This window comes from Neolamprologus multifasciatus, chromosome 9 (assembly GCF_963576455.1).
Source record: "Neolamprologus multifasciatus chromosome 9, fNeoMul1.2, whole genome shotgun sequence".
NCBI classification, from domain to species: Eukaryota; Metazoa; Chordata; class Actinopteri; order Cichliformes; family Cichlidae; genus Neolamprologus; species Neolamprologus multifasciatus.
In genome coordinates, this window is record NC_140447.1 from 10,625,964 (window position 1) to 10,638,768 (window position 12,805).

A 12,805-nucleotide genomic window follows, 5' to 3' on the forward strand; every position below is an offset into this window, starting at 1 on the left:
CTAGTATAGGAATTGTAGCAGCACCAGCTGGGGTCATCTGCTTGTGTAACCCATCTGCTTCGAGGTTCACCGTGTTGTGCTTTCAGATAAATTCTTCTTCATACAAGTAAGGAGTGATTAGTTGAGTTACTGTTGCAGTTTATCAATTCTACAACCCCTGATGTATCCATTAGAGGACGGATGTGTGTTAGAAGCTTTCTTTTAGCTAGTTTACAAGTTTATTAACTCGTGACCAATTACAGTTATGTCTCTATCACATTTTATTTATATACAGGTTTCAAAGGTAATGCCCAGAGATATTACCAGGATGCCCCGAGTGGCAAGACTTCCTTGGCAACTGACAGTAAGGTTGTTTTCAGGTCTTTGGTTAATTAAAACAATGAGCATTTGACCTGGTGTGGCACCAGAAGAAACCTTTAAGAATCACCACAGACATTTCCATTTTGTCTAGAAAACAAAAATTTGCGTCACATTTGACTGTAATCTATTCAATATCTGCAGCTATTGTCACTCAAAGTCATAAACGTCAGCAGGGAAAGTAGATAAGATATAACCTTTGTACATATTTTTGCTCTGACACATCCAGGAGAGATCGCATGAAGGTTCGTGCACTTGACTTGCCCTTCTAATCTGTATGATTTAGCTGCTGTGTGGCAAAAACATGTGACCAAGATGTTGCCATATCTGAACTGGCTTATTCAGCAGATGTACCAGATGAGCATCGGTACACTTCAGGTTATCACACTTCACATTTTCACCCTGATTTTTCCTGCACCAACCTTTGCCGATAAAAACGGACAAATACGTGACTTTTTGCACCTCGAAAAACATCGTTGCCCATATACAGGATATTGTCGAGGCATCTGTCAAAAAGATGAAACCGTCTGATGTCAAGCTGAGATCCACTGCTGAAATGGCAGATGTTAACAAGTGCTTTCAGTGCAGCATCTGAAAGTCAATAAGGACGGATGAAAGAGGAAATGCCTCTTCTCTGGTAGGCTATCACTCATCTGATCATCTGCATGAAGTGTGTGGGTTATTTTTAGAAAGGCAACAATATGAATTGTGAAAGATCTGGAAAAACATAAATGCAGAGTTAGGGAGCACTGAACGCTGCGCAACCGACGAGTTAATGTAACTGCTGTGGTTTTACTGGGGCCAGTGAGTCACTGTCAGGCTGCTGCTTCAGTTCAGAGTTCACATGATTCAACGGGTCTTATTCTTACTGTCAGAAGGTTTTCTCTTTCACCGTTTAAGTAATTCGTGTTAACAATACACTCAAAAAAACCCTTTCGGTAAGTGCTACTGAAGGCTGCTGAGGCCAAAGGGAAGCAGTTAATGTCTGAAGTTTCGCTGATGAGTGCATGCTGGAAAATGAAAATATTGTCCTGTGTATATTAATGTTGAGGCAACTTCTTAGTCAACAGGCAGTTTGCAAAATTCCACTTCCTCTTAACCCTTCCTGCTCCTCTGAAAGGCCAGGATGAGGCCCCTTTGTGCTGGACTTACTGTTGAGCCAGAAAAGAGCTTTCTTGATTATCTGGCTAACAGAAGCTAGAGACAACTTTACAGGCTCATTTAATGAAATTACTGTGACATGTTAAGGTCAAAAAAGGCAAAAAACTACAACACAGATTAATGTACACAGACCAAGAGGATTTAGCTAACCCTTTAAATCATCTTCAGATAATGATATTATGTCCAGCTGGGTCAGTTATTATCTGGGGATTTGTAGGTAGGTTTGTGGTCCACAGCTGCTAGCGCTGCAGCATGAGGCTCTTCTGGGAGATGTGGAAGTCACTGGAGAATAGGTCAGGAGAGAGCCCAAACACCGGGGTAAAGATAGGCTACTTTAATTTGAAAATATAGCATACCGAGAATCAGTGGGGTCAGTTTTACATGAACAAAATCTCTGCAGTGATTGAAGCAGCTGGCTCTAAAGTATAGTGGACATTATGAATTTATTTTAGTCCTCGGGTTTGACCTCTCCTCCCAGTTGTGGCCCAGTAACTGCCTTGTAAATACTGCTGCAGTAGCACGTGTTCAAACCAAAGAACGCTTTTGAAATAAGTCTTCCGATGTCTGAATTTTTACTTCAACAAAAATCTGCTTAGTATGTTTATCTGCACATAAAAGAAGGAAGCAGTTGCTACAAATGTATCATCCAGCTGATTGGAGACTGTGTGTGTTCCCTGCCTGGCCTGCCCTCTGGTGGTTCCATCAGTGAACATGAACACTCGAGAGTGAGGGGAGCAAATTTACACGCATCCAGTCTCTAAACATTTTATTTTATGCATCTTATTGGGGTTTTTCTTCTTTTTACAACTGTGTCATCTTATCAGTTACACGCACAAAACAAAAAAGCAGCCGAGGGATAGTATACTGAAATCTCCCAGAATGTAACAAAATATTTTGGAGAAACTGTCTATATAATAGTTTGAAATGCATGTTTATGGGAAACTGATGAGGGATGTTAGTAATGGAAAAAAGGTAGATTAAATGTTAAATGAAATGTTTTCTTTCAGGCCTTTAAATAAAAATAAAAAAATCAAACACCAAGCTGACCAAAACCACCAATGTGTCAAACGCAGTCGCTGTTTGTGGATGATAAATATTCGACCTAAATTGTGCATGAGCCGAGTACAAATATCAGGATTGAACACTTGTAGAGGAGGCTTATCTGACAGCCTCAATACTGCTGGTTTAGCTGCAAAAAGGCACTGACTGTGAGAGGGCACATGTTGTCTCGAGGCTCCATGTGGATAAAGCTGACTGACAACACTGTTAAAAACAATTCATATTCAGGCTAAACCACAACAGCTGCTACTGCATCACAAGATCATTTATAAAATAAGACTTTAAGAAGATCAGCATCACTTCAAACTGAAGTGCTTTTTTTTTTTTTTTACCAAATTAAAAGTCTTCTCTGTATCACTACTTACACACAAGAAAAAAAATGCAAGGGAAAAACATGACGCTCACCATCTGAGATATATATATGCTGTAAACAAAGTTTGTTTTTTTCCAAAGTTACAGTTTGGGAGATGTTCTGGCACATGTTTCAGGTCGTATGGCATCAAACAGAAAAAAGGCATGGAAGCAGGTTTTACAAATGTATGGCATACACATGAGAGGATGGGTCAGTTTGCTTTCCCTTCTCTCCATTTTATTCATCCCAATTCATGTCTGCAACAAGTGGCACGCCTCCTTCCTGCAAATAAAACTCATTCTGAAACGGCTGAATGGAGGAGAAAGTGACGCCTGCCCCTGCATATAAATATGAGATCACAGCTGGTTACTGAGGGCTGGACAGATAGAGGGGCAGAGAGAGAGAGAGAAGGGACTGTGGGTCTCAGTTAAGCAGCTCCAGGTAGGTGATTGGCACTTTGCCTTTCTGGCTGCCTCGCTCGCCCATGAGCCAGTCTGAATCCATGCCTGGGACGCTGCTGACTACAATCACCTGGAAGCACAAATGCAAAACTGCATTAAATGATCACATCTCTTTTTCTGTTACAGGCACTCTCTGAGATGCACATTTGTTATAGATCGTGTTATTTTCAGGCGGCTCGGGCTGCAACGTTAGCTCACAATCGCAGCGTCAGACTCGGGTTTTTTCTGAATGTAAAATAAGGTAATCTTGCTTCATGGTTACTCAACCGCAAGGAAGAGGAGTGGCCTATGTTCTGCTGAATAGAGGTTATGATAGAGGAACTGCTACAGGACCATGCGGTTAAAGACACGTGAAGAAAATGACTATAAAATAGGCTTCTCAATCTTCTGGATTCTTGCATGAAGTTAAACTGAGAAGGAACAGTGAATATTTCATCCTCACCTCATCAGCCAGCAGGGAAAGCTCACTGCTGTTGCCAGCATCGTAGTCATAAAGGACCCGGGCTTTCCGGCTGCCGTTGGAGCTGCGCAATTCACTGAATCCACCCGAAGCCGAGGAGCTGCTGCGGCCTGCAGACACACTGGGCAGGGAGGCGGACATTGGTATGGTGGGCACCGAGATGCTGGCCCCCCCCGACACTGACGATTGGTTGTTGTTAGCGAATGATGTGGGGAAACTGGAGGGAGGAGGAGATGATAAGCAACTGTGGACTGCTGGGGAACCCCAGAACCACAATGAGTGTTTGAGTTCAAGTTCAGTGTTATCTCTCTCTCAATTAAATGTCAGCATTACTCTTTTTCCATTTTTTTACAGTTCAAAAGGAGGAATTTTTTTGCAACCCTCCTCAGACTTGCTAACTTAGATATTAACAAACACAAATGACAAGAACATCGTTAAAACACTTTTGTTTGATGAGTCAGGCTCTAAAAGTGAATAACATCAAAATGATAAGGAGTAGAATGACTCATCTTCTTTACAGTCAGAGTACATTAAAACTATTATGAGTAATAACAAAACACAGGTTCCGTTTGAAAAACACTGATGAGGATTGCTTGTGCACTTTTCACAGATGCTCCAGTCGTGTGGTTCAGAACAGCTATGTATCATCGCTGATATAAAAAACCTCATGTTTTCTAACAGCAGAGTAAGATATATTCTTGACATAAGGAATGAAACGTAGCAGTAGTATTTCACCTGCCAAGCTGCTTTTGGAGATCCACCATGTAATGGTAACACTGTGCGTAGTAAGTAGTCTCGGCCTCCACAAAGTCATTCAAGCAGCGTAGGTGGTGTGCCTAGAAACGCACAAGGTGAGACGGCATTGGTGAAACATCAATAAGAGGAAAACAAGAGTGCAGTCCTCCCAGTGTTAAATAATGTTTTATTTACTTGGTTTCATTTTTCAGACAGCACAGAAAGCAGCACTATAACACAGTATCGGTGTTAGCTGGGCTACATATTAGGGCCGTACGCCACACGTCGACTAATCGTTGCCATTCTTACTAGCAGGTACCACATGTACTAGTCGTGTAATCTAATTGTTAACATTTTAACTGAAGCCCAATGCTGGTAAATTGTTGTGTCCTAAAAGCTATGGCTCCATCTTCCACAAGATGGAGCTGCAGCCTCCACATGTTGTAGGAAAAAAAACACCATCAATTTTTGTTAAGCCTATTATTGTTAGTTATTTTGAACGCAAATAAATGAGATCATGATACAAGCGGTGGAAACGAGCTTCCTCCGAGAGGTGGCCGGCCTCTGCCTTAGAGATAAGCTGAGGAGCTCAGTCATTCGGGAGGGGCTCAGAGTAGAGTTGCTGCTCCTCTACATTGAAAGGAGCCAGTTGAGGTGGTTTCCTCCTGGGGTAGAACCAGGTCACGCTGCAGAGAACACATCTCTCAGCTGGCCTGGGAACGCCTCTGTGTTCCCCCCAGATAAGCTGGTGGAGATGGCTGTAGAGAGCGAGGTCTGTGCTTCATATCATGTTTAACATCAGTTTTTTTTTTTTCTTCATCGTCTGTGTGAAATGTTCATAATGTGCAACGTTCCTTATGCACAGTGTACCAGCACTGAAACTATGATTCATTACTGAAGAATGTGGTTAATGGTTTCAAATGGATTTGTTTAGACAGACTTTGTACATGAAAGGATCCTTAAACCTAACTTGATATCTGAGTGTTTGTAGACTAACTAGTCAGTCAGTTTAATTAAGAACTAAGAAATCAGTCACCAGGAACATCCTTACTACATACATGGGTGCTGCTGACGCCTTCTAACAGCAGTCTGGTGATTTCTGCCTGCCGGTCGAACTCGCTCTGGGTCATCTTGAGTTCCTGCTCTGCCTGTGAACGAAGAAAGGAAACTATAATTTACAGAAAAACCTCATTTCAAAACTTTCAAGGCGGTGGATGACAAACATGACACAGATAAGGAAAAGCGTAGGCGAGGCTAAAGGAAATATGATTTAAAGATGAAAAAAAAAAAGATGGGTTTAGTTGGCAGAGTGTGGATCTGTGCTTTTCACAATATACGACTTTAATGGAATAAGTCAGATGTCTTTAAAGAAAAATAACAAGATTTGCAGTATGGATAAACAGGGACAAAGACACAGCTGAACATGACGTTTCCTTTTCCGTATACTGAGCAAGCCAATTCAATGTGAGGTCTGCTGGGAGGTCCGATAAACATGTGGACAATGGCCTCGCTGTCCTGCGCGCGCCACAGCCTACTTCACAGGCTGAGGGAGAGCTGTGGAGGATGGAAGCTTCTGCAGTGTTTGGTCCCTGTCAGGTTTGTCTGCAAGGATTTCATTTCCATGAGGTATCACAGCATGTGTGATGGAGGAGATGGAGAAATCGACAGCAGCTGTTGACACTACTACCAGGAGGCTCGGTCTGTGCGTGTGTGTTCAGTTCAAAGATGGCTCCAACATTCCACTCACCTCTGTCACTTCCTCTGCTCACATCTGCTGCTTTGCGTTTTAAAAACAGTGACACAGTAGTTAGAACTCCAGCTGCTGCACAGCCACAGCCAACACAAAACAAGCGTACACACTGCGTTTGTGCGAAAGTGCAACAGTGGCATGCTCTGACAAAACCGCACCGTGATAATGTAGCACATCAACTGTTTCTCCTCAGACGCCCGCTGATCTGTGTGCTACCCCCCTTATGTCACACCATGATTCAGCTGAAGATTAGAGAAACGACTATCTACGTCTCACATGTTTAGTTTACAGTGTTCTCACTCATGAGTGAACATGTTTACTCAGATGATGTGGATACAAAAAGCTGTTTTTAGAGATTTAACACACAATTAAAACAACAGTACTCACTAGGACTGTGCTGTTTGAAAATGCTACATTAAAACACTTTAAATATCCTACAAGAGTTAATAGAACAGACGATCATAAGGAGGAGGAAGTTATGCTCACTCTGTTTCAGTGAGATTGTTTCTTCCCAAGGGAAACTGTGAGCAAAAGATACGAATGTTTTCTGGAAACACTGAAGACTGGGCTGCTGGGATACTGACATCTACGGCTCTTACATGATACTGTACTGCTTCTGTTTAGTGTTTGTACAGCAACACCGACTCAGACATGTCTAACCTATTTCCTTACTGACAACCTGAATGCTCTAGATGTAAGCGGGCATTTTCTGAAAATAATTTATAAGTCAAGCCTTAGATGATAAAAAAACTGAGGTCATTAGTGAGACCATCTTCAGACAGTCTTAGCTGTGAGTCATATCCCCTTAAACAAAATCAAAGCACATAAATACCCATTAACATTACAGAAAACTCTTTTTGCTTGTAGACAAAAACAATTGAGCACTACACATTATGCACGTAGATTAAAAATGAATACATACCATTATATTTAGCACTTAATAACCTAAACCTTTAAACAACTTTCTGAGCTCAGTTTGAGTGGGAGCAGAGAAAAATAGAGGCAGCTTTGAATTTGTAGTAATACACACATTACAAGACATTACAGCCAAATATGCACTCCTCATATACGGTTTAATGTTATATTGTTAATTGGCAATTATGTGACAACAGTGGAGAAGAACACAAGAGTTTCTACTAAGAGTAAATATGTAAAAAAATATTTTTAAACACGTCACCACTCATATATCATTCATTGGACAGTTTATTAGGTTCAACCACTCATTAACACAAACCTAAATCAGCCAATCACATAGCTGATGGCTTATAGCCTTGCTGAAGTTCAAACAGAGCATTAAAACTATTCAGTGACATTTTTAACATGGTTCAGGATAATGTACCATATCTCACACAGAGTTATCAGATGTCAATCCAAGCATCCTTGGGATGTTGTGGATTTGCATTATAGACCAAAATCTCTGAAGATTGTTTCCAGCTCCTTGTTTTATGCTTCCAAGGAAGAATTAAGGAGGTTATGATGGCAGAAGAAGGTCCAACCTAATACTAACAACGTGTACCTAATGCCGGGCTCACACTGTGCGATTTTTGGGCCATTTTGAGCCGATTTTTGAGTCGTGCGACCGTTTTGGCGATCGGCCCGACTTTGGCCTTCATCGTGCGTCGTGCATCGTGTAGTATACGTGGGGTAACGAGAAGCGATTAACACCTCACGACCAGCTCCCGATCATCAATCGCTTTGTCGTGAGGGTGTCACCGCAGTTTCTCACACTGCACACGCGCAAACACAAATGTCAGCGAAAAAGACGGCGCAGCACGGCGGTGCAGCGTGTGATCTGGACACAAGCGATGGAGGCACTTGTAGAACTTTGGAAAGCTCATCCGAGCCTTTTCGATGTGGCCTCACAAAATTATCACAACCACAACAACCGTGAAAGTAGTTGGATAGACATTGCTGCTCAATCACAGCTGCCTGATCAGTGTTTTTCATTAGCAATTTAGCAAAGTTGATGGCGGTGGTGTGCGTGTCTGTGTGAGTGAAAGACAGAGAGGGAGAGCGAGTGACAGAATTTCTGTTATAACCTTCATTTTATGGACGCACAGTGTGAGCACTCCGGGTCGCATCAGAGCATCAGGCCGTATACTGTGAGACCCTGCATCGTGACCTACGAACTTCTAACCCCTGCGAGTCAATCGTACAGTTTGAGCAGGAGCTGAATCGCGCGACTGACAAAATCGCACAGTGTGAGCCCGGCATAATCAGAGAGCTTACATATTAAACAAGGCTTTTACGCGCAAACTGTGGCACACCATGTGGTACAAGGACAAATACATGCTCCTCACACCCACACACACCTACACCCACACACCTGGCCACCTCACAACCAGAATAAGGACATGCTTTGTTGCCACACTTGGTTTAATCAAGAGTTTCAACAGTCTGTCTGAAGAACACGAACACAAAGCATGAGATTAAATTAAGAAAAGGGAACTCTAAAACTTCCCATGGTGGCTCATGTGACTCTTCGCATGTCACAAGAAATAAAATGGTCAGCCTTGTGTTGTGTAACATAGTGTGTCAGGCAGTACTTGTGTGACTTCAGACAGAGTGACAGTGGGACACGCCCGATGGATTTTATTCCCCAGCGAAGACGTTAGCCAGTGAATGTACTAAAAGCAGAATTCACTTAAGCTGTTCTATCAGCGTGTGTGTGTGTGTGTGTCCTTACCGCAGCTCTTGCATCAGCCATCCTGGCTTTCTTTAGTCTGGTTTTGGCTGCATCCAGATCCAGGCGTTTGACCTGCAGCAGCTTCCTCTCTTTCTGGACACAAATCACAACACAAAAGTCTCACAGATAAACGACACATGGACACAGCACAGTGTAAACAAGGCTTCTACTTCATTCATCAGGTGTTTACTTTAGATTATAACACAATTAAAAGGGCTTGTTTTCTATAATCACAGTGTGAGTTTGCACACACCTGACAGTCTGAACACTAGACTCTAAACTGAAGTGAGCATAATGTACAGACTCCAACAGAATCTTTCACTACTTTGTAAAATAATGGCTATAATCACTAAAGCTATACTCGTCGACCCTCTGCAGCCGTCACTGTTGTGAACGAGATCCAGATTTAAAGGTCAAAGTCCGGGAAAAAGCGAAAGTGATTCAGGACAGGTAGCCTGCGGTTCCAACTCACCAGAATAGTTTTGAAGTCGCCCTCTAAAAAGTTTCTGAACGGTGTCAGGAAGTTGATGGCGGCACTCTGGATGAACTCCCGTTCTGCCCCACCAATCTGCTTCTCTGTCTCTCCACATTTTATCAGAGCGTTTCCTACAATGGTCAGCAGCAAAAGGAAAGTTTAGTGCCAGCAGAAAACTTGGGAGGGAGAATGATGATATTGTTTCAGCTTGACACTGATAAAGGGCCTGGCTGGGACTGAAAATAGCAGAAGATGGTTCTTAAATCATCAAAATGTTCTTTAAAGCAAACAAACCAGAGTTTAACTCTGTTTTACAAGTCTTCATGAGACAGAATACTGGAATACCAAACAAGCTGACGATGTTTTGAGAAATATTTAGCTTATAGTTATAGTTAGGGCTGGATCAGGTGACTGGATCCTTAGTGATGCTGCAACAGACCTAGGCTACTGGGAGCTGCCCATGATGCACTGCATTTCCTCTTTGTTCACACCACCCTGCATGTAACCAGTAGTTATTATTAATCTCTGGCTCTCTTCCGCAGTGTGTCTTTTGTCCTGTCTCCCTCCCCTCCCTGCTAACCAAGTAACTGCCTCCCCCTGAGCCTGGTTCTGTGGGATGTTTCTTCCTGTTAAAAGGGCGTTTTTCCTTCCCACTGTCAATCGTGCATTTATATTCTGTTAACAACTGAACATCTAGAGCAACTGTAATTTCTTTTAGCCTTTTGTCCATTGTGTAATGTCAGGAGGCTTGCTAATGATCAAACAGCTACTCTGACCTGAGTTGCTATAAGGCCTCTTTTAGTTGCCTTTGTAGGGTTTAAACTAATTTTTTGTTAAAGATTCAAATCAGCAAAATAAAGACCACAAAGTTTCAGCTCAGCTGGTGTTCCCAGTAGGACTGAGGTCATCTCAGGCTGATTGCTCCGACTGTGCAAATTCTCATTAAACTCACAACAACATTACTTTAAGAAGGACAAAAAAAATCTCCATCAATAGTAGCTAATTATTTCTGGAAAAGGAACAGACTACCTGGGAAAACTGGGGCATGATTTAGGTTTTTCTGCCAGATTTGCTGTTTAATGCATGAAGCTTTGTGAGTGAACAAATCAAAGCCAGAGTAGCTTTGGTCTATCGGCTTTCTAACGGCAGATGCATCCAGCCACAGCTGAGACTGGCCTATTAGCATTATTAATAGCATTATTCAGATATCATGAGACTATGTGCAAGTGCAGAGTACCTGGCTCAAAGTCTTTTCCCATTTTAATACAAAAAACAAAGTGAAAATCATTAAATATGGTGCAAATATTAGGTTTTTATGCATATTTATAATTCATGCAGTCTAACTGGGCTAGCCGCTCTGTAGCTGATTTATTTAATCTGGAGGTAATGTGCAGACTTTCTTTCCCTGAGCAGAGACAGTCTTTGATCGACTACAGCCCCAGTACTTGTCAGTGTTTCACTGTGGCACTCACCATAGGCAGTTCCAGGACCAAATTCATTCCCTGATTCAATCATGGACTGTCCCAGCAGCTCATGATTGTTCATACGTGTGGGGACCTTCTTCTCCAGTTTCTCATAAACAAATTCTTCTAGCCGGACATCTGCAGAGCCCAAGAAGAAAACTCAATTACAAAGTCACAGGACTACAGTGAGCGAGCCAAATGCAGGGAGTGTCTTTAGTATGCTTCAGACAGCCCGACTTAAAGACCCACACTGAAAGCTTTCATTGTGACAGCTATGACAAACTACAAGCCAGCGTCTCTCGGAAACCGCTGTAATTTGTTTCATGTTACTACATCACGTGAAAGATTATCTGTGCTGTGTTTAACGTGAACACAGTAAAATCCCGTTTACCATGTCTATGACTGTTGCACAAGACTGCAACCGCCAGATGGTCGGTCTGTGTTTGTTGTGCCTATGCTGGTGTTCGGCTGCAGAGATGCGACATCATGGTGTGAAGTGAGGAGGATGCACAGCTGAGTTTACAGACTTCACAGGCACCCTACAAACCCGTGGAAGTCAAACACCCTCTCTGAGAAGTAAAGCTTTAATGTGAGCCTTAGTGGCAGCAACAAATCTTTCATCTTTATTGAGCTGCTCTTCAGGGAATTCCTGATTCCTGAATATCAGGTTGCAGGTCTATAAGAACATTGTGTGGGTGGGTGCCCTGTGCTGCTTAGAGATGTCAGTGTCAGTCCTTCGAAAGTCAAAAAGAGTGATCTTACTGGGGTTGGGCTGTAGTAAGACTTCTGTCTGCTTCATAATCTTTTCTGTCCATTGCTTGGTGCTCTCAGCTCTGATCAAAAGGTTCTCCAAATGGGCATCCAATTCTGTCTTTTCAGCCTGACCAAGCTTCTCTTCTGTAAACTGAAAAAGTAAAAATATGCGTTTACATTGCGCATGCGAGTTGTAGCTTTCACAGATGTATTCAAAGATACACACAAGATCACTGAGAGTAAAGAGCTAAGCAACGTTATTAAGCTCGGAAAATAAAGGTTAGCGCTATCTGCCAGCTGCTGTTGATAGCTTCATGTGACGGTGTTGAGGCCTTCAATGATAGTTAAGTTGAACAAATAGCTTAGTGTTAACACGACCTGGGTGACGCACGTGCTTTTTAAATACATCCTACAATGCAAATTATAGAAATTAAGTTACAATTAGGTGTAACTGCTAAGCTATAAAGTAACAATCACGGTAACGTTAGCTCTTTAGCAAGGAAGCTAAGGCTACCTCACAGTGGCTAACGTTGGCTAGCAACAATTCCAATGAACTAAATGAGTAGACTTACTTGTACCGCTCGGCTCAAAAAAGTACCGGCGTCTGCGGCTAGCCGTTTTACATTAAAATCCATGGCACAGCAGCGAAAATAAACACTTAATGTTAACAACTGGCTTGTCTCGCCCTCAAAGAGCCATCACTATATAAAATGTCATTGAAGCAACTTTTTTTTGTCCAAGTTCCACCCAGCTGTTGAGTCAGGCAAAGATAGTATAGTGACAAGATTGTTCCCTTCTCTAACTTGTCAGTGGATATTGCGAATGCGCATAATAATATACGACGATGGGTGGGGACGTTGAAAATGCAGTTTAAATGTTATGAAAAGAAACGAAAGTGTTATCGTGATACGATGCGAGGGACAGTACTTGCCTGAAATTATATGCAAGTGCTGAAGCAAGTGAATTTTGTTCTAACAGCCAAACAGTACCCTGAATATTCAATGGTGTCGCTGTATGACCAAAGGAACACAGTAGCGAGTAGGAGATTTCTCTCTTGCTTTACAAGTAATCTTTGGATGCATTCACGTCACAC

The 12,805-nt window shown here is 42.3% G+C and overlaps 1 protein-coding gene across 1 annotated transcript; it reads right to left on the reverse strand.

Moving 5' to 3' along the window:
* Positions 1-2,269: 2,269 nt before the first annotated feature.
* sh3glb1a (SH3-domain GRB2-like endophilin B1a) lies at positions 2,270-12,509 on the reverse strand. Its single transcript, XM_085172245.1, has 9 exons — positions 12,285-12,509; positions 11,722-11,863; positions 10,969-11,097; positions 9,494-9,627; positions 9,022-9,114; positions 5,644-5,733; positions 4,586-4,686; positions 3,833-4,067; positions 2,270-3,460 (listed from the first exon to the last, which is right to left on the reverse strand). Exons 1-9 carry the CDS (start codon positions 12,345-12,347, stop codon positions 3,353-3,355), a joined length of 1,095 nt encoding a protein of 364 aa, XP_085028371.1. The 5' UTR covers positions 12,348-12,509; the 3' UTR covers positions 2,270-3,352.
* Positions 12,510-12,805: the final 296 nt, after the last annotated feature.

Coding starts and splice junctions, on each gene's coding strand:
- sh3glb1a (XM_085172245.1), bottom strand. CDS start 12,347: ATGGATTTTAATGTAAAACGGCTAGCCGCAGACGCCGGTACTTTTTTG. Junction 9,115..9,493: donor GCGACTTCAAAACTATTCTG/GTGAGTTGGAAC, acceptor ATTTGTGTCCAG/AAAGAGAGGAAGCTGCTGCA. Junction 3,461..3,832: donor TTTCCCTGCTGGCTGATGAG/GTGAGGATGAAA, acceptor TTGTGCTTCCAG/GTGATTGTAGTCAGCAGCGT.